The 25,000-nt window shown below is 43.5% G+C and overlaps 2 protein-coding genes across 2 annotated transcripts in view; one reads left to right on the top strand and one right to left on the bottom strand.

Annotated features, from left to right (window-relative positions):
- LOC133987204 (IQ motif and SEC7 domain-containing protein 1-like) overlaps window positions 1–19,202 on the top strand; it is a 23,122-nt gene extending 3,920 nt beyond the window's left edge. The window contains exons 6-17 of the mRNA XM_062426490.1: window positions 1–597; window positions 2,686–3,594; window positions 4,112–4,270; window positions 4,357–4,479; window positions 4,572–4,738; window positions 6,338–6,477; window positions 6,628–6,753; window positions 9,292–9,391; window positions 10,748–10,909; window positions 13,889–14,107; window positions 15,090–15,139; window positions 17,979–19,202. The exon at window positions 1–597 is cut by the window's left edge and continues 26 nt beyond it. Of these exons, the coding sequence (XP_062282474.1) occupies window positions 1–597; window positions 2,686–3,594; window positions 4,112–4,270; window positions 4,357–4,479; window positions 4,572–4,738; window positions 6,338–6,477; window positions 6,628–6,753; window positions 9,292–9,391; window positions 10,748–10,909; window positions 13,889–14,107; window positions 15,090–15,139; window positions 17,979–19,202 (3,976 nt within the window). The remainder of the gene's footprint in view (window positions 598–2,685; window positions 3,595–4,111; window positions 4,271–4,356; window positions 4,480–4,571; window positions 4,739–6,337; window positions 6,478–6,627; window positions 6,754–9,291; window positions 9,392–10,747; window positions 10,910–13,888; window positions 14,108–15,089; window positions 15,140–17,978) is intronic.
- On the bottom strand, window positions 11,689–13,776 carry LOC133987205 (putative uncharacterized protein DDB_G0271974; the record flags this gene model as incomplete). The annotated part of the gene is made up of 3 exons (XM_062426492.1): window positions 11,689–11,742; window positions 12,771–12,793; window positions 13,704–13,776. Coding segments are annotated over 3 exons (150 nt in total), but the record flags the coding sequence as incomplete, so codon positions are not given.
- Window positions 19,203–25,000: the final 5,798 nt, after the last annotated feature.

The following is a 25,000-nucleotide window of genomic DNA, read 5'->3' as shown; positions in this document are numbered from 1 at the left end:
CGACTCTCTGACGTGTCAGTCGGGCCGTGAGGATTCTCAGGAGGCGGGAGGAGAGGACGACGATGACGATGAGGAGGAGGGAGACGAGGAAGAGGAGGAGGAGGAGGAGGAGGGAGAGGAGGACGAGGAGGAAGATGAAGATGAAGATTACAGAGAGTGTGCGTGGCGTAACACCGCCGCCTCCTCCCGACGCATGACGGGCCGGTCGGGAGGGGTGGGGGGGGGAGGAATGGGGAGGGGAGGTGCAGGAGGAGGCGCAGCCATGCATGAAGACAGCACCGCCACCTCCTTCAGTGATGTCACCCTCTACATGGAGGAGGGCTGCCTCCCCTCCTCGCCGCTGTCCCGCCCCCCCTCCAGCACCGACACTGAGTACTGGGGAGGGGGAGGAGGCGCAGGGGGGAGGGAGGACAGCCGGGAGACAGAAGGAGGTAGCAGCGCCAGCCGGAGGAGCAGCACCCCCTGCACTGAGTGCCGAGGGGAGTACAGAGGGAGGGCAGGAGGAGGAGGAGGAGGAGGAGGAGGAGGAGGAGGAGGACACCTTCCTGTCCTGACCATCGAGCCGCCCAGTGACAGCTCAGTGGACATGAGTGACAGGTCAGCTCAGCCAATCACAGTAGAGATTCTTTATGATACACTGTCATCAATCAATCAGTCAATCAATCAGTCAATCAATCAGTCAGTCAATCAGTCAATTAGTCAGAAAATCAATCAGTCAGTCAATCAGTCAATCAATCAATCAGTCAGTCAATTAGTCAGTCAATCAGTCAGTCAATCAGTCAGTCAATCAGTCAATCAGTCAATCAATCAATCAGTCAATCAGTCAATCAATCAATCAGTCAATCAATCAACCAGTCAGTCAGTCAGTGATCATTATGTTTGTAAAATAGTTAATGAAGTTGATTCCAGACTTTGTCAAACTTCACCAAAGTTCAAGTCGATGACGAACATTCAGGCAGATTTAGTGCAGATCGATGTGTCTCCTGCTGGGTTTAACTCACAGAGGAACTATGAGCTCAAACATTATTAGTTTTAAAGGTTTAATTTGTACAGTTGCAATCAGAAATATTCAACCCCCCAAAGATTTTAAGGATTTATCCATTAAAGTTGTTTCAAAGAGCCAGATTCTGCTTTGGATGAATTCTTTATGAGTTGAGTGAAACATAAAATCAACACAGAAAATAAATGATGTAGTATTTGTGTGTAACAGTATATTTTGTTAATATAGCCATGTCACAATTATTCAACCCCTATATAATAGTGTTGTTTTTATGGCCTAAAGTGGAGTAGAAACATAATGAAGCCTTTGGGAACTCTATAATGATCCTTCATTTGATTCAGCTGTGATGCGTATATAAACCCACCCATGAAGGTATCCAAGGTGAGTTGCAATCATGGGAAAGACAAAGGAGCTTCCATAGAAGCTGAGAGAGGAGATTATTTCATCACACCTGAAGAGCTTTGGGTATAAGAAGATTTCCAAAACATTCAACATTCCGAGAGACACCATTAGGAGCATTATAAGGAAGTTTAAAACATCTGGAACAGCTGCAAACCTGCCTGGCTAAGGAAGAAAGCCCAAACTTTCATCAAGGGCCCTAAACCCCCTGTGTTACTGCAAAACACCTACAGGATGACCTGATGAAGGCTGGTACAAGCCCTTCAGTGGCAGCTAGAAGATGAGCTCTGAATAAACAAGGACTTCATGGCCGGACTCCAACACGCTCCACTCTTCACCACAAAGAACATCAACAGTGGACTAGAATAATCCAGGAGGAGTTTGGATAAGACTACAACGTTTTGGGAAACAGTTCTATGGACCGATGAAACCAAGCTGGAACTGTTTGGACATATGGACCAGCGGTATGTCTGGCTTATGACCAGAAGAATACCATCCTCACTACCAAGCATGGAGGCTCCCCACTACCAAGCATGGAGGTGGATCATTGATGATGTGGGTCTGTTTGTCTGCAGCAGGAACCGGCTGTGTACCTGCATCATCCCAGAAATACCAGTTCATTTTAAAGAGGAACGAGATGTCTTCTGTTGACAAATTGAACCTTGGTGATCATTGGACTTTCCAGCAGGACAATGATCCCAAGCACACTTCCAAGTCAACCAAAGCTATGTTGAGAAATAGATCCTGAACTTCCTGGAGTGGCCTTCTCAGTCACCAGATTGAAATCTGATTGAAAATCTTTGGTGGGATTTAAAGAAGGCAGTTGCAGCACGGAAGCATCAAACATCACTGAGCTGGAGGCTTCTGCTCATGAAGAATGGGCAAAGATTCCGATCGAGAGGTGTAAGAAGCCGAAAACATTTGTTAGAGGTTATAAAAGCAAAAGGATGCTTCCCAAAGTACTGAAGCTGGGGTTGAATAATACTGAACATGCACATTTATTAATAGACTTACATTTTTAATTTGAACTTCAAAGTTGAGTCAACTTGTGTTGTCAAAATAACTCAAATATGTATCAATAAATATGTTCTGTTATTTAATCAGGTTTTTTGTCACTTATTGTCGTTATCCTTCACACACATCACTATAATGTCTTTTGAGGTGAGGGGGTTGAATATTTCTGATTGCAACTGTAGATTTATTTAAGTTTATTATAGAGGTGTTTGTTATGCATTGATTTATTTTAAAAGTGTAATATGTAAATAATGAATGAATTAAATCTTCAGATCTGAGCGAGGCTCCATCGGACGCCTGGTGTACGAACAGGAGCCGTCGGGAGTGGAGCGAGGAGGAGAGAGGGAGAGGAGAGGAGGAGAGAGGGAGAGGAGAGGAGGAGGCGAAGGAGAGAGCGGAGAGGATGAACGAGGAGGAAGCAGCGAGGCCGACTCTCCGCAGGGAACCATCAAACACAAACCCAACGGCCGCTCGGTGGCCACAGCGCAGGGACAGACCCGCAGCCCTGCCCCCGTCCCCCTGCCCATGCCCTCGGCCCGGACCCTGCCGTCACACCCGCTCCCCCACCCGCTCCAGCACCCCCACCCCCACCCACACCCGTCTCCCATCCCCCACCTCCCCACCATCCTCCACCACCACCCGCAGTACAGCCAGCCGCACATCCTGCACATGCACCATGGCCACGGCGCCCCCTACATCCAGCACGCTCAGCACTTTGCCCAGCACCACTACCACCACCTGCACCACCAGCACCACCACCTGCCCCACGCCTACCCAGAACCCCCCTCATCCCCACTGCCCTCCCCCGTCCCGCCCCTCACACCTCTCTCCCCCCTACCGCTTCCTCTCACGCCCTCGCCGCTGTCCTCCTCCTCCTCCTCGGCGCTCCCCACCATGGAGGCGCAGCAGCACCACCTCCTCCACCACCACCACCTGCTCTGCTCCGACGGAGACAACGAGAGCGTCAATTCCACCACCACCAATTCCAACGACGACACCACAGTCAACAACTGCAGCTCCGGCTCCTCGTCCCGCGACAGTCTGCGGGAGCCAATCGGAGGAGCGACACTGGGGAAGCAGACCTATCAGAGAGAGAGCCGCCACAGCTGGGACTCCCCCGCCTTCAACAACGACGTGGTGCAGCGGCGGCAGTACCGCATCGGCCTCAACCTGTTCAACAAGTACATATTATTATAATACTACATATACTTCACTCGTAATACTGCAGTACTTTGACTGTAATACTGCATACTACATCGCTCATAATACTGCAGTACTTTTACTGTAATACTGCATACTACATCGCTCATAATACTGCAGTACTTTTACTGTAATACTGCATACTACATCACTCATAATACTGCAGTACTTTTACTGTAATACTGCATACTACATCACTCATAATACTGCAGTACTTTTACTGTAATACTGCATACTACATCACTCATAATACTGCAGTACTTTTACTGTAATACTGCATACTACATCACTCATAATACTGCAGTACTTTTACTGTAATACTGCATACTACATCACTTATAATACTGCAGTACTTTTACTGCAGTAAAGGATCTGACTACTTGTATAGAACATAACTTCCTCCACATTTTGATAACTCTGATGTCTAAAAAACAGAAATTTAAATATAAATTGAAAAAAAGAAAATCAGGTTAAAGTTGCGTCTCCTGTCGGCTGCAGGAAGCCAGAGAAGGGGATCCAGTACCTGATCGAGAGGGGCTTCGTATCGGACACGCCGGTGGGCATCGCCAGGTTCATCCTGGAGAGGAAAGGACTGAGCAGGCAGATGATCGGAGAGTTCCTGGGCAGCCGGCAGCAGTTCAACAAGGACGTCCTCGAGTGAGAACCAGAATCCTCAGAGACGTTTGTTTCTTTGGCTGAGTGATGTAGGAAGCAGCTGATGCTCTTTTTCTTTCTGTGTGCAGCTGCGTCTTAGATGAGATGGATTTCTCAGGGATGGATCTGGATGACGCTCTGAGGAAGTTCCAGGCTCAGATTAAAGTGCAGGGTGAAGCTCAGCGGGTGGAGCGGCTGGTGGAGGCCTTCAGGTACTAAACTGCACCACGGGTTTGATTCCCAGAGAGCACCTGGTGAGATTGTCACTCACTTTTTCTTCTTCTCTCTCTCTGTCTCTCTGCAGTCAGCGGTACTGTGTTTGTAACCCGGTGTTGATCCGGCAGTTCCAGAATCCAGACACCATCTTCATCCTGGCCTTCGCCATCATCCTCCTCAACACGGACATGTACAGCCCCAACGTCAAGCCGGAGAGGAAGATGAAGCTGGAGGACTTCATCAAGAACCTGCGGGGTCAGTCACTCAATTATCTTTATTTGTTTATTTTAACTAACGCAGGTTAGAAACATTATGATCAACACATTTAGAGCTGCCAGAATGAATCAGTTAATATATTGTTTCATTGATCTTTGTTGATTGACAGAGAATTTAATCAGAAACTATTTAGATAATTTTTTAAGCAAAAAATGTTTAAAAATGTGCTGATTGCTGCTCGATCGAATGTTAGAATTTGAGGAACACTTTGAGGAACTCCTCAAGGGGGGGGGAGGGGGGGGGTGGAGGGACAGTGACCCATGGACTGGCAGACCGGAGGCTCCAACTATCAGGGATCACACTACTCAGCCTCCAGGAGAAGCTGCTGCTGAAAGGCTCCGGCTGATTGTTGAACCTGGTTCAGGAGGAGCGATGTGGATTCTGGCCGTGGAACAGTGGACCAGCTCTTCACCCTGCAGCGATACTGGAGGGGTCATGGGAGTTCACACATCCAGTCTACATGTGCTTTGTGGACCTGGAGAAGGCTTAGGACCGTGTCCCTCGGGGGACCTTGTGGGAGGTGTTGTGGGAGTTTGGGGTACCAGGGTCTCTGCTGTGAGCCATTGGGTCTCTATACAACCACTGTGAGAGCTGTGTTCACATCATAGACTGTATATAAGAAATGGACGTAACATCCGTGCCTTCACCCATTGGTTTGTGGACTGCTGCTCGGAGGCCAATAGTATCGGATTTGAGCAGCGCCATCTTGAACATTTCAGGTGCATGCTGGGAAAAATAAAAACAGGGATTCTACTTATATGGGCATCAGGAGAAGCATGAGGCGCCCTCCTGAACCTGTGAACCAATCAACCTGTCAATCACCACGTAGCCACGCCCTAATGCATACCCTGCTTTATCGTCACATATAAAATCAGGGAGGCCAAAATGTCCCAAATGAACATCATACTGCATTGAAGAAGGCTTTAAACTAGCGATTGAGACCATAAACACATTTTGAAAACGTTTACTGAGGTTAGAAATCAAGTGAGAAGTTGGTGAATTCTCCATTGACTTGTATAGAGACGGAAGTCCTTTTGACACCAAAACGGTCGCCCCCTGGTGGCCTTTTGATAGAATGCAGTTTTAAGTTACTTCTGCGTTGGCCTCATTTCAGAGGACCGGAACTCCCCACCTGGTTCACTTTCTCTGCAGTAAGTCAGACCTGGTCTCAGTGGGTGTTGGGCTCCATCAGGGCTGTCCCTGGTCTCTGATCCTGTTTGTGATCTTCATGGACAGAGTCTCAAGTTGCAGCTGGGGGAGGAGAGAGTCCAGTTTGGGGACCTCAGAATCACCTCTCTGCTTTTTGTGGTTGATGTTGTTCTGTTGGACTCTACATGTGAATGTGTGAAGAGCTCGGGATGAGCCAGCTGAGGCTGGTCAGGATCCTCCTGGACAAGATCCTCCTGGACGCCCCCCTTTAGAGGAGTTCCAGGTCCAACTGGGAGGAGACCCATAACACACTGGAGGAATTACATATCTCTGCTGGTCTGGGAACAGCTTGGGATCTGAGACCCGGATAAGAGACATTATGGATTTAATAATTTTATATGTGTAACTTTGCTGTGACTGTGTTTCCAGGTGTTGATAACGGTCAGGACATCCCCAGAGACCTGCTGGTGGCCATTTATGGGAGGATTCAGAAGTGGGAGCTGAGGACCAACGATGACCACGTGTCCCAGGTCCAGGCAGTGGAGAGGATGGTGGTCGGCAAAAAGCCTGTAAGACGTTCTGACTTCTTACACAAACCTTTAAAAACCTGTAATCTAGTTTATCTTTTTCTGTCCATGACATATGATTCTGTACCTGAGCTAAGTGATAATAATCTGTGTGTGTGTGTGTGTGTGTGTGTGTGTGTGTGTGTGTTGCAGGTGCTCTCCCTGCCTCACCGCCGGCTGGTCTGCTGCTGTCAGCTCTTCGAGGTTCCCGATCCGAACCGAGCTCAGAGGAGCGGAGTCCACCAGAGAGAAGTCTTCCTGTTTAACGACCTGCTGATGGTAACGCTGTGTGTGTGTGTGTGTGTGTGTGTGTGTGTGTGTGTGTGTGTGTGTGTGTGTGTGTGTGTGTCATACATCTGTATGTATATGATGTATTGATACATTTTTTACCATCAGTTGTGGATTTTAGTGAAAAGAGAGAAAAGGGAGTATTTCATTATCACTGTTTTCCTCACAAACACACAGAGCTGCAAAGTAACTCAGTTTATTTACTAAAGTACTATATTTAAGTATAATTTTAAGGTACTTGTACTTTAATGTAGTATAGTCTGAAGTACTTGTACTTTACTGCAGTACAGTTAGAGGTTCTTGTACTTTACTGTAGTGCAGTTTGAGGTACAACCCCATTTCCATTGAAGTTGGGACATTGTGTAAAACGTAAATAAAAACAGAATACAATGATTTCCTTTTCAACCCATATTAAACTGAATACAAAGACAAGATATTTAATTTTCAAACTGATAAACTTTATTTTTTTTGTGGAAATATTCACTCATTTTGAATTTGATGCCTGCAACATGTTCCAAACAAGCTGGGACAGTGGCAACAAAACACTGGGAAAGTTGAGGAATGCTCAAAAAACACCTGTTTGGATCCTTCCACAGGTGAACAGGTGAACAGGTGAACAGGTTAATTGGAAACAGGTGAGTGTCATGATTGGGTATAAAAGGAGCATCCCCGAAAGGCTCAGTCATTCACAAGCAAGGATGGGGCGGGGGTCATCACTTTGTGAACAACTGCGTGAGCAAATAGCCCAACAGTTTAAGAACAACATTTCTCAACGTACAATTGCAAGGAAATTAGGAATTTCATCATGTACGGTCCAAAATATCATCAAAAGATTCAGAGAATCTGGAGAAATATCTGCACGTAAGCAGCAAGGCCGAAAACCAACGTTGAATGCCGTGACCTTCGATCCCTCAGGCGGCACTGCATTAAAAACCGACATCAGTGTGTAAAGGATATTAGCACATGGCTCAGGAACCATTGCCAGTTAACACATTTCATCGCTACATCTACAAGTGCAAGTTAAAACTCTGCCATGCAAAGCCAAAGAAGCGCCGCCGGCTTCTCTGGGCCCGAGCTCATCTGGATCGGCCTGCCTGCAGTCCAGACCTGTCTCCCATTGAGAATGTGTGGCGCGTTATGAAGCACAAAATACGACAACGGAGACCCCGGACTGTTGAGCAACTGAAGTCGTACATCAAGCAAGTTCCCAAAGGCTTATTGAGTGTTGTTAAAAGCAAAGGTGATGGAACACAGTGGTGAACATGGGTTAGGTCCCAGCAACGTGTTGCAGGCATCACATTCAAAGTGAGTAAACAACAAAGTTTATCAGTTTGAACATTAAATATCTTTCTTTGTATTCAGTTTAATATGTTGAAAAGGAAATCTAGTAGTACTAGTACTTTACTGTAGTACAGTTTGAGGTACTAGTACTTTACTGTAGTACAGTTTGAGGTACTAGTACTTTACTGTAGTACAGTTAGAGGTACTTGTACTTTACTGTAGTACAGTTTGAGGTACTAGTACTTTACTGTAGTACAGTTAGAGGTACTTGTACTTTACTGTAGTACAGTTAGAGGTACTAGTACTTTACTGTAGTACAGTTTGAGGTACTAGTACTTTACTGTAGTACAGTTAGAGGTACTAGTACTCTACTGTAGTACAGTTAGAGGTACTAGTACTCTACTGTAGTACAGTTAGAGGTACTTGTACTTTACTGTAGTACAGTTTGAGGTACTAGTACTTTACTGTAGTACAGTTAGAGGTACTTGTACTTTACTGTAGTACAGTTAGAGGTACTTGTACTTTACTGTAGTACAGTTAGAGGTACTAGTACTTTACTGTAGTACAGTTTGAGGTACTAGTACTTTACTGTAGTACAGTTAGAGGTACTTGTACTTTACTGTAGTACAGTTTGAGGTACTAGTACTTTACTGTAGTACAGTTAGAGGTACTAGTACTTTACTGTAGTACAGTTTGAGGTACTTGTACTTTACTGCAGTACAGTTTGAGGTACTTGTACTTTACTGCAGTACAGTTTGAGGTACTTGTACTTTACTGCAGTACAGTTTGAGGTACTTGTACTTTACTGCAGTACAGTTAGAGGTACTAGTACTTTACTGTAGTACAGTTTGAGGTACTTGTACTTTACTGCAGTACAGTTAGAGGTACTAGTACTTTACTGTAGTACAGTTAGAGGTACTAGTACTTTACTGTAGTACAGTTTGAGGTACTTGTACTTTACTGCAGTACAGTTAGAGGTACTAGTACTTTACTGCAGTACAGTTAGAGGTACTAGTACTTTACTGCAGTACAGTTAGAGGTACTAGTACTTTACTGTAGTACAGTTAGAGGTACTAGTACTTTACTGTAGTATTTCATGTGATGCTACTTTCTACTCCACTACATTTATTTGACAGCTTTAGTTACTTTTCAGATGAAGTAAAAGTATTAACAGTAAAATACACTTAGAGTATAAATGTATGTGTATGTGCTGTATTTATGACCCCGTCTCCTCCTCTTCCTCCTCAGGTGACGAAGATCTTCCAAAAGAAGAAGACTTCAGTGACGTACAACTTCAGACAATCGTTTCCTCTGGTGGACATGCAGGTGCAAACCTTCCAGAGCAACTGTAAGTCCTGGAGCTGTACCTCCTCTCTCTCTCTCTCTGTTTTATTCTTTCCTTTCCTTCTTTGCACTCGTTCATCTATGACGGTGTCTGACTCATGAAGCCAAACTGACCTCCAGCTCAGTTATTAGAGGGACTGGGTGGAGGAAGGAAAGGAAGGAAGGAAGGGGGGAAGAAAGAAAGAGAAGGAGGGAGGGAGGGAGGGAGGAAGGAACAGTGAAATCAGACGGGGTTAATTTGACCCAGGAGGACGACATGAAGCTTAATGAACATGTGACTCAGTGATGTGTTGCTAGTGTTGCTGAAGCTGTGTGGTCGGTTACTGTTGCTGCTGTTGTTGCTGTTGTTTGTTGCTGTTGTTGCTTTTGTGTTTGTTGCTGTTGTTGCTTTTGTGTTTGTTGCTGTTGTTGCTTTTGTGTTTGTTGCTGTTGTTGCTTTTGTGTTTGTTGCTGTTGTTGTTGCTGATTTAGTTGTTGCTTTTGTTGTTGCTGCTGCTTTTGTGTTTGTTGTTGCTTTTGTTTGTTGCTGCTGTTGTTGCTGCTTTTGTTGTTGTTGTTACTGTTGATTTTGTTGTTGTTGTTGTTTTTGTTGTTGCTGCTTTAGTTGTTGCTTTTGTTCTTGCTGCTGCGTTTGTGTTTGTTGTTGCTTTTGCATTTGTTGTTGTTGCTGCTTTTGTTGCTGTTATTGATGCGTTTGTTGTTGTTACTGTTGATTTTGCTGTTGTTGTTGTTGCTGATACTGTTTTTGTTGTTGCTGCTTTAGTTGTTGCTGCTGCGTTTGTGTTTGTTGTTGTTGTTTTTGTTGTTGCTGATGATGTTGTTGTTGTTGATGATGATGATGTTGTTGTTGTTGTTGATGACAGCTCTTGTTCTCTGGTTGGAGCTGAATGTGTAAATGTGAGGAGTTGGCAGCTTGTGGTGATGACTGTGACCAGGACAGATTGTCTCATATGATTCATCAGCACAATCTCACACGGACTGCGTGTGTGTGTGTGTGTGTGTGTGTGTGTGTGTGTGTGTGTGTGTGTGTGTGTGTGTGTGTGTGTGTGTGTGTGTAAGCATATTTATCCATATATGTGTGTATATTTATGTATCTTGTAGGAGGCAGGTAGGAAGATGTTTGTGTGTTTTTTATAGTATTATTATATTATATTACAAACATTACCCCCCCCCCCCTCTGAAAGGTTTCACCCTCTTACTGTTTTCTGTAGGTGATCTCTGACATCATGGCATGTCAATATAAAGCAGCTCATGTTAGCTTTGATATGAAACTCTATACAGGAAGGTTTGAGAGGTCACAATGTGTAACATGTATGTGTGTGTGTGTGTGTGTGTGTGTGTGTGTGTGTGTCTCACCCAGACTACCCTCACGGTATCAGACTGACGTCGGCGAACCCCGGAGGAGAGAGGAAAGTGCTGATCGTGTTCACGGCTCCAAGCCAGCAGGACCGAGCTCGCTTCACATCTGACCTCAGAGAAAGCATCGCAGAGGTCCAGGACATGGAGAAGTACCGCGTGGAGTGTGAGTACACAGCTGGAGTACTGTGTGTAGTATTAGTAGTAGTGTGAGTACACAGCTGGAGTACTGTGTGTAGTATTAGTAGTAGTGTGAGTACACAGCTGGAGTACTGTGTGTAGTATTAGTAGTAGTGTGAGTACACAGCTGGAGTACTGTGTGTAGTATTAGTAGTAGTGTGAGTACACAGCTGGAGTACTGTGTGTAGTATTAGTAGTAGTGTGAGTACACAGCTGGAGTACTGTGTGTAGTATTAGTAGTAGTGTGAGTACACAGCTGGAGTACTGTGTGTAGTATTAGTAGTAGTGTGAGTACACAGCTGGAGTACTGTGTGTAGTATTAGTAGTAGTGTGAGTACACAGCTGGAGTACTGTGTGTAGTATTAGTAGTAGTAATAGTAGTGTGAGTACACAGCTGGAGTACTGTGTGTAGTATTAGTAGTAGTAATAGTAGTGTGAGTACACAGCTGGAGTACTGTATGTAGTATTAGTAGTAGTAATAGCTCCTATAGTTTATCAGCACATTTCAACAATAAGAACATTTAAAGCAACACAAGCTGATATAAAAATACATGTTATACTATAAAAATGAGCTCAAATGTAAATGAATCTTTATTTTAATGTTGAGCTTTAATAAGGTTAGAAATAAAAACATAGTTCTAATGATCAAAACATACATTAAATATTAGCTCTGAAATCTAGTTTCTATCATATGAAGGAAGTCTGTAAATATGAGTCCTCACTTCAGCTGCTACTACTGGTAGTACTACTACTACTACTACTGGTACTACTACTACTACTACTGGTACTACTACTACTACTACTGGTAGTACTACTACTACTACTACTGGTAGTACTACTACTACTACTACTGGTACTACTACTACTACTACTGGTACTACTACTACTACTACTGGTAGTACTACTACTACTACTACTGGTAGTACTACTACTACTACTGGTAGTACTACTACTACTACTACTGGTAGTACTACTACTACTACTGGTAGTACTACTACTACTACTGGTAGTACTACTACTACTACTACTGGTAGTACTACTACTACTACTGGTAGTACTACTACTACTACTGGTAGTACTACTACTACTACTACTGGTAGTACTACTACTACTACTGGTAGTACTACTACTACTACTACTGGTAGTACTACTACTACTACTACTGGTAGTACTACTACTACTACTGGTAGTACTACTACTACTACTACTGGTAGTACTACTACTACTACTACTGGTAGTACTACTACTACTACTACTGGTAGTACTACTACTACTACTACTGGTAGTACTACTACTACTACTACTGGTAGTACTACTACTACTACTGGTAGTACTACTACTACTACTACTACTGGTAGTACTACTACTGGTAGTACTACTACTACTACTGGTAGTACTACTACTACTACTACTGGTAGTACTACTACTGGTAGTACTACTACTACTACTACTGGTAGTACTACTACTGGTAGTACTACTACTACTACTGGTAGTACTACTACTACTACTACTGGTAGTACTACTACTACTACTGGTAGTACTACTACTACTACTGGTAGTACTACTGGTAGTACTACTACTACTACTACTGGTAGTACTACTACTACTACTGGTAGTACTACTACTACTACTACTGGTAGTACTACTACTACTACTGGTAGTACTACTACTACTACTGGTAGTACTACTACTACTACTACTGGTAGTACTACTACTGGTAGTACTACTACTACTACTGGTAGTACTACTACTACTACTGGTAGTACTACTACTGGTAGTACTACTACTACTACTGGTAGTACTACTACTACTACTGGCAGTGGCGTGCACAGATAGACACTAGGTGGTGCTATAGCACCTGCCCGTTGCCCTCTGGACCAAGCAAGTTCCCTTTTGAAAGTTTGTTGTTTCCTTAGTCCATCCACAGTGTAGATGGACTAATAGTTCACTCACAATGCATAGTGGTCTCTCACTAGTCTGTGGGCCAGTATTGGTTTAGTCATTTCATAATCCTTCCTCCCTGAGATCAAGCAGCAGAAATGATGATGAGCAAATACTACTGACGGATGTTTGGGTAAACTAAATAGAGTCTTACATCACTGTTTGTAAAACAGGGCGTTTCTATGGGCTGCGTTAAAAAAGGGCAAAATGTAGAGTATACCCACTTCTCCAGGGACCACTACACCACTGATTGTAGCTGCCTTACTTGCTAAAAACCTCATATGTGTATATTCCAGAGAAATAAGACAACAGTGATTGACTGATCAGTGCTATAGTCCAATTGAAAGGTCAATATTAACATATTGACATAAATAAATATGCAATTACATTCAACATGTAACTGTAATGTTTTTTTGTTTAAAAAAAATAAATCTCACACTGCTATAATAAGGCAGCCGGCAGTTCCACCTGCTACACAAAGTGCCCTTATTTTACACTGAGGACCTGCCCCCAGAATGTCTGTGCACGCCACTGACTACTGGTAGTACTACTGGTAGTACTACTACTGGTAGTACTACTACTACTACTGGTAGTACTATTACTACTACTACTGGTAGTACTACTACTACTACTGGTAGTACTACTACCGGTAGTACTACTACTGGTAGTACTACTACTACTACTGGTAGTACTACTACTACTACTGGTAGTACTACTACTACTACTACTGGTAGTACTACTACTACTACTGGTAGTACTACTAGTAGTACTACTACTGGTAGTACTACTACTACTACTGGTAGTACTACTACTACTACTACTGGTAGTACTACTACTACTACTGGTAGTACTACTACTACTACTACTACTACTACTACTACTGGTAGTACTACTACTACTACTGGTACTACTACTACTGGTAGTACTACTACTACTACTGGTACTACTACTACTGGAAGTACTACTACTACTGGTACTACTGGTTTCAGGCTGTAACCATGGTGATTCTCCTCTCTGTCTGCAGCTGAGCTGGAGAAGCAGAAAGGTGTGATGCGTCCAGGTGTGCTGACGGGGGGAGGACCAGGAGTGCCGGGCGGCGGGCCAAACACCGGCGGTGTGCCTGTGAAGGGCGAGGCGGTGAACGGCACCATGGGTCGGCCGAGCCTGGATGACACGTACGCGTCAGTGGACGGACTCAAACGCACGGCACTCAGCTCCTCACTGAGAGACCTTTCAGAGACCGGTGAGTCTGTCCTATCACGTGTTAAATAACTACATACGTGTTTCCTGTGATGAGACATGACAGTTTACTGCTGCAGTTTTTACTGAGAGTCAGTGACTCAGAGCAAACCTACATCTGGGCTCTTATGCAACTGATGAAACAATGATGAAATCTAAAATGGTCATATTTTACAGTAAGATGGAAGTCTAATGTAATGCTGTGATGCTCTGCTTCCACCTACTGGACATCAGCAGGAACTACAACACAACAGTAGAGAGGCTGATAATACTGTGGAAACTGCATTCTAGATTATTAGTTATTAGCAGTGGTGGAAGAAGTATTGAGGCCTTTAAGTAAAAGTAGTGTGTTATGTGTCTGTAATGATTCCTCCTGTTCATACTGACCATTAGAAGATCCCTTCATCATGTTTACTGTAATGATTCCTCCTGTTCATACTGACCATTAGAAGATCCCTTCATCATGTTTACAATGGAAGTGATGGAGGACTAAACCCACAGTCCTCCTTCTGTGGAAACATGGATTTAAAAGTTGATCTGAAGCTAATATGAAGCTTCAGTCAAATCTTCATCTTCTATGTTTCAACGTTACAGTGTTTTTAGTACCAAAGTCTTTTTGTTACTATACTTCCACCACAGCTCAACAGGAAACACTAAGAGGGAATCTGATGCTAAAAAGACTGTAAATGTGTCAGATATCACTTGATATGACTAACTCAGACTGATGAAGCTCAATAGAAGCTGATCAGCTACTTTAAATGACTGTGTGGACACACTGTGGTTGGCATGTTGAGGTATGTCCGAACATTTAGTTTGAAACCTTTCATGTCTGTTAAGTAGCATTCACCTCAGAAATACGCCTACCAACTCCTCTAAAGTTCACTAATCAACTCTTTGTACCTTTTCAAATGATTTTTGCTCATTCTACACAAACAGAAATGTAAATACACAGGTTTTAATGTCGCTTCGTTCTGATTGGGTAATAGGGAAGCGAGGTCGTAGGAACAGTGTCGGGTCATTGGACAGCACCATTGAAGTAAGTTTGGTGCTTAAAGCATGAATCATGTGACCTCCCAACACGCCGCCGCAGCACGTTCATCTCATCTCATCTGAGTGTGTTTGTGACTGTGTGAATGTTGGCGTAATGCTTCATATGTGTGTCCACAGATGGGTTCATATGTTATTCAGCTTTAGATGCTCGAGATAAGAATGTTGTTTTTATTTTCAGGAGTCACTTTCACCTTTATTTGATATCAGTTTGTTCATTATAGTGATTTGTTAACATGTAGATCACAGATGGTGCTGCTGGCCGTTTCACTCTATCATAGCAGATACTGGTGATTCCTGCGCTCCTCTCATATGACTGTTCATGGGTCACAAGTACAGCTGGGTATCAGTACTCGATACCTTAAAGGCATCGACCAAAATACTGGTTTCTAGTTTCATCCTTTTTAAACGATACCTAGTCACAAGTCTTGTGTTTCTTTTGTTGTTGTGTTCAAAATAAATAAACTGCATGTTGTAAATGAGGTGAAACGGGCCTTGGTACCGACCCAGGATGTTTCAGTTGTGTTATATTCATGTTAACCAATCACCTCCATGTTTCTTACCATCTGTCTGCTCTTCTCCTGCATGCCTGTCCTGAATCTGCCCGTTTAACTCTCTGACACTGTTTAATGTGTTTAATGTGAAGATTACTTTTCTTTCAAGCAGCTGCTGATTTCAGTTCAAATAAGAGGTGCAAAGTTTTCCTTTCACGCTGTTGAAATACGTCCCACTACGTCAGACCTGAGCTGACTGGAAACACTGGAGCTGCCATTTCCTACTTTAGCTAAACAGTGCTAACACAGCCGGGTATCGTAATCAAGTCATATTAAACAATCGTCTGACTCGGTGCGAGTCCCAAAGCCAGGGAGCGAACTGTCAATCAACGCTCACACAGCACACATCAAAGCTACGATAAGTCCTCAAATCTTATTAACGGAGCAATAATTTCCCAAACAACTGCCAGTTATTAGAGGTTTTGAGGCTGTTTGAAGCAGCTAGCACTATTGTTACCCACTGACTGATGACAGAATGCTGAATATGTGGACCAGGATCTAGATTTGGAGGTTTTCTTAAACATATTACATGTCGTTATTAACACTGGCATCTAATAACAATACTGTACAGGCAAACTGCAAATATATGAAATATACCACTGAGATAAGTAAACATAGTGGAGCTATAACTTATATGTTCTATATTTCCTATCAGCTTATTAATGCAGAAATATGATGTTTGAACACTTCACAGCAGTAATTTTCAATTTTCAAGTTCACGGACTGAAATAAAAACACAGCTTCACTTGGCGCCTACAGCAGCTAGCCACGTTAGCACAACTCTGCTAACTCAACAACTCATCTCCACAATTGATTCTACTGGCACAAATTTCCTCGGTTCATTATTCACTTTAATTTACTGAAAGTTAACTCAGTTGTAACTCGAGTAGCTTCATCTGCACACGCTCTTTATGCTAAGTGGTCAGGCTCTTACAGGAAGGGGCGGGACTTACGCCCTCTGACCAATAGAAAGTCTGAAGTTCGTGAGCTGAGCAATGACAGCTGGGCAGAATAATTTTAACTGACAGTTTGTTTAACCAATAGGAGCTAAGTCAGTAACTGTGAGACACATTGATGAGTCACAATAAGAAAATAATAAATACATTAATATTAATGAAGTTTAATGTTGATCAAACTGTAGAAAAAGAACCGAGAGTCTGAGAGAAACATGAAATATCTCCTCCTTCTTCACAGCTCTGTTACCATCATGTGATTATTAAAATAAACCCAAAGGAAGCAAATGATTTCAGTTTATAGACGTATTAAGATAAGTGGATCTGGTTAGTTTCTCCTAGTGGTCGCTGCACAACCTGGAGATAGAAACTGTTTCATCTCCTGCATCAGGCAGGGAGTCTGTATCCAGTTCTTATAATAGCCTCGTTTCCATTAAGGAAGTTCCTGGTAAGATTTAGGAGGCGGGACCTTTACAGGAACGTCCTCTCACTCGGTCCTCTAGGCCGTTGTGTCTCCATCAGAGTCGGACCCACCGGAGTCTGACTGTCACGTCACCACAAAGAAAATGACAACGAAGAGGTAAACATGGAGGAGCTGAGCTGGTCGTGTTCATAGACAACGCTCTCTCCTACTGTTCTTCTTCTGCTGGGTTTCTGTTGACGCCACTATACCCAATAAGCACCCAGTAAACCTCAACCTTTTTCGGGGCTGAACGGAGTACCGACCCGAGGCAGCGACTCTGGGAGCTTGTCCTTCAGGGAGGTTCCTGCACCAACCCCGAAGTTCCTGCAGTGGAAACGTGGCTAATAATACAAATATCCATGAGTGAAATGAACTCAAAGTCAAAGTGTCTTTATTGTCATTATATTGTGAACAATACAACAAAATTAAAAGTGCTGCTCTGTTAGGTGCCACAAATAGTACTCAATCACAGATCTTACATACATAATAAAATAAATAAAATAAATAAATAAAATTAAATCAGTCAATAAAAACAAGAATATTGCACGTGGAGTCAATTTCAGTTATTGTATTGCACGGAAGGAGTAATGCTTGTGTTATTTGAGTCCGTTCAGGCTGCGTATTGCTGTAGGAAAAAAGCTGTGATTGAATGTGGTAGTCCGGGTTTTGAGTGATCTGTAGCGCCTCCCAGAGGGCAGAAGGTGGAACAGGTGGTGACCAGGATGCGAACAGTCTGTGGTGACTGAGCTCAGTGGTTGCCTGCACTGATAGAAATGGTTTTAAATGTTGGGAATGCATCCCTGGTGTGAACTGTTTCTAACCTGCTGCGTCTGTCTTCCCCCCCCCCCCCCCCCCCAGGGTTCTATTATTAGCAGCCCCCGGCCTCACCAGCAGCGCCCCCTTCCTGCTGGAGGTCTGTCCTACAGCCCCATGATGGTCCCTTCTTCTCCAGCAGCCTACCGGCCGCACCGCCCTACTCAGAGCCCCGGTACAGGGGTGGGGGGTGGGCCGGGGCTCTGTCACAACCAGGGAGGGGTCGCCACCTCCCCTCTCGTGAGCGGGGGAGGGGCTGGGCTCGGAGGAGGGATGGTGAGCGGGGGCGGACCGACTGGCGGCGGCCTGCTGGGGAATTTCTTCGGCAGTCGCAGAGGCAAGGTTCCTGGTCCCCTGACGATGACGTCTCCTCCCCCCCAGGGTCCCCCGAGTCCCCTGATGATATCATCCCCCCCCCATTACCCCGCCCCCGCGCCTCCCATCCCCCACCCATCCTCCCCTTCCCCGTGCCCCTCCCCCTCGGCCAACCTCGGCCCGTCGGACTCGGGAGGAGTTGGAGGGGGCGGAGGTTCGGGAGGGGGGCCTTCCAAGCTGCAGGCTCTGCACGCCCAGTATTGCCACGGCAACAGTGGAGGAGGCGGAGTCAGTGTTACTGGGCACCAGCAGCAGACCCCCCCCCCACCTTACCACCACCATCACCGCTACCACATGCAGAGCGTCCCGCAGCACCACGTCCTGTCCCAGAGGGTGTCGGTGCCGCGGCGGTCGGGCCCCCCCGGCTGCGTTCCCTCTCACACTCAGCACCAGAGGATCCAACATGGCGCCGTCCACCCGCGCTACATGGGCTCGGGGTTCATCACCCCTCCCCCGCTGTCCCCGCACTCCCCCCTCACCCCCACTACCCCACACGGACTCTACCACTCGCACCCCACGGTGGGGAGGCCGGCTGGCGCCAAGCTGCCGCTCACCATTTCGCACTCGCAGCCCCACCCCCACGCTCACACGCACGTTCACAACCACGTGCACACACACTCCCCCCTCAGCCCCTCCCCCTCCGTCTCCCCCTCCACCCACTTCATCTTCTCCACTCCGCCGCCTCAGACGCCCTCGGCGCGCCTCGTCAGCCAGACGGCGCAGCAGCCCTACGGCCCCCAGTACCCCCCCCTCTCCTCCATCCCGCCCCCCCCTCCGCACTCCCCTCTACCGCCGCCGTCCAACGCCCCGCTCTCCCCCCACCCGGGGGCGGCGGGCGGGCAAGGGGGCGGCCCCAAATCGAAACCCGTCAGTCGGATCAGCACGGTCGTGTGAGGAGGCAGAAAACGAGGGCGGCAGTTCGCCACCCGGCTGCGAGCCACCACCGGGGGGCGGCGGTGAGGGGGAGCAGGAGGGGCAGGAGGAGAGCAGGAGGGGGGGGAGGGCAGGTGCAGGCGTATCAGAGTGGCCGCCTGGTGAGGAAGAGAGCGCTGAGAGCCGGGAAGAGGAAACTACTCAGCCTGTGTTACTTTCACATCCACTTCCCCCGCAGGTAGACGGGGGCAGTTTGAACCCTGCTGGGGCAAATCCTCCCAAAAACTGCCCTGTCATTCTCAGCTGAATAAAACCCTCTTCCCTTCGTAGTGCGGCTCTGAGGAGGACACGTTGATTAAGAATTCGACAAAATGGTTCAGGGACCAGACGTGAGGGGAACAGTGCCTGAGAATTTAACACGAGGGTTAGCGCCCGATGCTAACACTGCGTACTGTCTTAGTTAAAGGGGCAGTTCAGGTTTTTAGGAGGCCTGAGTCCTTTTTACTAAACTCCAAAAATCACACTCGTCTTGCACCGCTTTGTTTTCTCGCACAAGAAGCACCTGTACTCTGGTTTATTGGTTGCTGTTAGAAGCCATGAGGTGTTCCTGAGGAGGCGGTTGGTGTTAATATGGTGCAGTTTCCGTGTCTTAGACAGGCGTGCATGACCTGTGCAATAGCTAATGAGTGTCAGTGTGTCTATGGTTGAAGTCCTATATGCAGGGGGGGGGGGGCAGGGCTCGTGATTTAAAGCCCCAATCCAGACTTTATTTGACCATAAATTTGTTTTAAAAGTGCATTTGTGAAGGTTACTGATGACTTTTATTTGTTTTCAAATTCTAAATAAGCCATTAAAATATAACTACAGGTGTTTTTTTTACCTTTTTGTTTTGCAGAAGTTACAAATGAGAGCGAAACTCTCAGAGCCTTTAGTGTTCATGGGTTACAGGGTTTTAGCAGGGTGCACTATGATGCTGTTGTTGTGGATTGGGACATTTAAAATTTGGCATTCCTAATATTTTATTCTTGTAACGGGGGATTTATTAGATGGTTTGTACTAAAGCAGTGAATGCTCCCCCTCAAGTATCCCTATATATATATGAAAGTGTAAGCCTGAATATGTCAACTGTATTTCATGCTCTATATTGTGTGTGACCATCTATGTTGCCAGGGAAGGAGATTACACTGAAAGGTGCCAAACAGGGTGCATTCTGGGAAACAGAGTCTTTAGTGTCACTGGCTTTTTTTAAACCTTTGATGCAACCTGAGAGTCGCTGCCACGGCTCAGTGTTACTTCAGGTCATATTTAACTAGTTCATCATGTGACACACTTCCCTAAAAGATAGTTTCCTGAAAATGTGCAATGATTTGGGCGGGAAGTTAAAATTATAAAGTTATACCCAGTTTTGAAAATTACAGCTTTACATCATTCAAATAAAACACATTAGTCAAAACTCCAGCAGCACACGTAGTAAAGAAGAACTTTATTACTAGACCAACAGCCTTCATCAGGGTCATAAAACTTCTCCATGCAAGAAGCAGGTGAACCACACTGGTTATAACCGTATGAAACATGAACACCAGGGGGCGCACTGTGGTTACTAATCAACTTTAAGGCCGGTTATCTCAAAATCACAACTTAATTATCAATTTATCTTCTAAATGAAAATAAAGTTTGTTTCCTTAATATTATTTTAAGAGTGTTTCCAAAGATAAAGATTTAATAACTTGCTGATATTAACAGTAACATTATGCACAGGTCTACTTATTGGACTTATTCTCAAATGTTCAGTTAAGTCTTTGACAGAATAATCAGATAAAAACTATTTCTATTATAAAATAAGTTGTGATGTAACCTCTCCACTCATGACTTCCACACATTAGAAGCCTTTGAAAACACACTAAATGTATATTTGCAGACAGACATTAACCTGATTTCCCGCCCAGATCGTGTTAGTTTCTTTCTGTAGGAAGTGAAATCTTATCTGAGCCCTTGTTCACAACTCGTCATGATGCAGAAAGGAGAAGGTGTGCCTTCAGACACAGAGTTTAAAATGACACCACCTGGCAATAAAGAGACAATTCAGCTTCTTAATAAGTAATATATTGATTGATTGATTGTATCTTTTCACAAAAGCAAATATGAAGCCATTTACTGCATTTTTTAAAAATCTGGCTGAAAGACTGAGGCCACAAAGGAGCCTGAAGACTGAAACTGGACCTAACTTAATGTTGAAGGACTCGCTGACGTCTCAGAGGACCGGAGCAGAACTACATGAAATATTCCTGAACAAACTCATTTGTACACATTATTTTTGCACTTTGAGTTAAACCTGCCATCCCAGTGCTGAAGTGTGTTTCTCTCTTTCTTCTTTTGGTGGAGATAGCAGGATGATGTCAGGGCAGGAAGCCCATGAAGGCTGGTAGAAAGCTGTGTTTTCTGACTCAGTGCTGGTTCAGTCGATGATGCTGTGAATGCAAACATTAATGACACGTTTTTAGTTTCCCTGTGAAGACGTGAACGCGCCAGCTGTAGATATTAACTGTACAGTGTGTTTATGTTCAACGCTGCGTCGATCTGTAACTGAGCTCAGAACCGCTCGAAATAACAAAACTCTAACAACCAAAAGTTCCTGAGGGTTCTTCACCAGTAACACAAAGCAGCACTGAATCCTACCGTGTGCTTTAAAGAGGCCCTTTGTGTCGGAGGTCTGTGGATCATAATGAAAGGGTTAACCATCGAGGATCCCCTGTTGTTTCTAATCTGAAGAACCATTAACTTTTTACAGTGTGCTACTGATCTTATTATCAATATTGTTGTGTGACAAGCTTCTACTAACATAACGTACTCTCCTTTGGGCTGTTTTTTGTAATTTTTAGCATTTTTAATTTTGTTATGTGCTTATTATGAGTGTGAGATGATGATTTGATTCTTTTCTGATTTGGGCGTCTTACAGAAGAACTAAAAAACTTTTAATTTTTTAAACGTTTACAACAAAACCAAGAAGAGTTTTCAGTGACTAACATACAAGTTGTTCTAATATTTTTAATACAGACTTTGATAATTACTTTAACTCACCCGCGCATGCTCGCACACACACCTGCACACCTCTGAATCATCACCTCAGCGAAGCCTTTCACCTTTTATAGGAAACAAACCTCATCAGATTAACACATAAAACAAGCTGTGAGGGTTTCCATTGAGCCTCTGTTGAGTATCTACAATAACTCACTGATCACTTTGCCTCTCTGCAGGGGCTTCATCAGCTACAGTAACACGTGTTTAATGCAGACTCAAACATCGCTGCATCAAACCTACCTCGCCACTAACTACACGACTTCTGGCCGAGCTGAATCCAGCACTGAAGCTCCCTCGTTAAAGCTGCAGACCTGTGCCTCTGCATGTTTTCACACATTCATTACTAATTACTTTAAATCACTGCCAAACATTTCAAACATCAGTTGTTAGATTCATTCATTTCTTCCAGGAAGGCTTTGGTTTCCATTTATATATATTTAAAAAATCAACTTGCAGAGACTTAAAGATAATCATCCAACATTATTTTATTATATGTTCACTTTACATTAAGTCTCCCCTTATAAAGGCTTTGTGCTTTTTAATTAGGTTGTGATTGTCTTTAAATCATTAATAAGCTGTTATTATAACTCATTGGTAGAAAAGGGTAACAGTGAGGCAGCATCCTTGGTTTCTCTTCATGTTTCTGAGCATTTATTTATGAGTTACACACAAAATGCTGATATGTTTTACACTTTATAAGGCTCCTGTTATAACCAGCAGTTATAAATATGTATAACTCATAAATTAATGTTCATAATGAGATGAGATAGATCTTACCAGATAGTGACCCTGCATTGATGTATGGGGACATTAAGTTATAACTCATTTATAACTGTTAACTAATGCTTTATGAAGTGTTTACAATCTAATTAATAACCAATTATAAATCATTTATAAGAGTCTGATTGTAAAGTGGTGCTGAAATGTTTTAAAGGTTCAAGCACTGATGGTGTTTGAACCTTGCTGTATTATTATTATTATTAGTATTATTATTATTATTATTATTATTATTATTATTAGTATTTGTCCTTTATGGTAGAATAAGCAGCAGATCTGAGGTTTTCAGTCGCCGCCTGTAGGTCTGCTTTACTTTAGCTTTTTAGGGTTAATTCAATAATTCAGCCCAAAGAAAGAAATGTGTTGAAAAGTTCTCTGACAGTTTGTGATTGACAGTCAGCTGCTTCATACAAAGTATTCACTCCCTTGGATGTTTTCCTCTTTTATTGCTTTTATAAATTGAATCATGGTCAAAATAATTTATTTACAAAAAAAAAACCTCTTTAATGTCAAAGTGGAAACAGATTTCTACAAAGTAATGTCAATTAATTAAAAGAATATAATGTAAAATAAGTGATTGCATAAATATTCCCCCTCCTTCAGGTCAGTATTTAGCACCTTTGGCCACAATCACAGCTCTTATTTTACATTATATATTTTTATTTAATTGATATTACTTTGTAGAAATCTGTTTTTTTTCTAAATTCTTTAAAACAAAAAGTCAAATTATTTTGACCATAATTCAGTTTATAAAAGCAATAAAAGGGGAAAACATCCAAGGGGGTGAATACTTTTTATAGGCAATGTATTTCTTGAATTATTGGTTTGATTTGTTCACATATCTGATCAATGCAGTACTCAGAGCAAGCAGCTATCTATTCTCACATGTAATGATCAGAGGATGTTAAAGTCTCTGCAGGATGAATGAAACACTGATGCTTTACAGGAATAATGTGCAGTTATATTCAGTGTAAAACATACAGAAACACAGGTATGCTCCTTTAAACACTCAATTAAAATCTTTCCTCTGCCCTGTCTGCTCTCAGCTATCGGTTTGCATGTGGTATTTATTACAGTATCTGCACTGAATGAAACTGTATAATAAACATGAATGTACATAAGCATCGTTATATGAACAATAACAGTACGAGTTGTCACTTTGCTTGGTGGCAGGCAGTTTGTCTCCGGCTGGTTTTACATCAGGAAACAGAAGGTCTGATTTTTTTAACGTGAAAAGAAACAGATGTGATGTGACTGCTGCAGGAAAAACATTTAAAACACATCAGATCTGCTTCAGCTGGAGTTAAAAAAGCTGATTAGTGTTCCTGTGTAAATCAGTGTGTGTTGTGTGTCTGTACGAGGGCAGTGAAGCCGTAGTAATAACACAATGGATTGTTTATAATGTAGAGCAGTGAGACTGGAACAGTACGGTGTGAAATACGTGTGAACAGAGACGACATTATTTTAAAATGATGTATGGAAGATTTTAGCCGTGTATATAAATATATATTACTGTAACTTTGTTTTTGAATCTGCAGAAATATGAAAAAGTGGAAATATTTATTTGCTCTGAAGATATAAAATCTGTTCATGTTGATGGAAACACGTCTCCTGTGGTGACTGAACACACACACACACACACACACACACACACACACACATATAAATACACACACACATATAAATACACACACACACACACACATAAACACGCACACACATATAAATACACACACACATATAAATACACACACACACACATAAACACACACACACATATAAATACACACACACACACACAAACACACACACATACACATAAACACACACACACACACACACACACATATAAACACACACAAACATAAACACACACACACACATATAAATACACACACACACAAACATAAACACACACACACACACATATAAACACACACACACACGTACACATATAAATACAC

The sequence above is a fragment of the Scomber scombrus genome, chromosome 10 (assembly GCF_963691925.1).
Source record: "Scomber scombrus chromosome 10, fScoSco1.1, whole genome shotgun sequence".
NCBI lineage: Eukaryota > Metazoa > Chordata > Actinopteri > Scombriformes > Scombridae > Scomber > Scomber scombrus.
The sequence above is the reverse complement of the archived record's forward strand: the minus strand, read 5'-3'. Positions and strand labels throughout refer to the sequence as shown.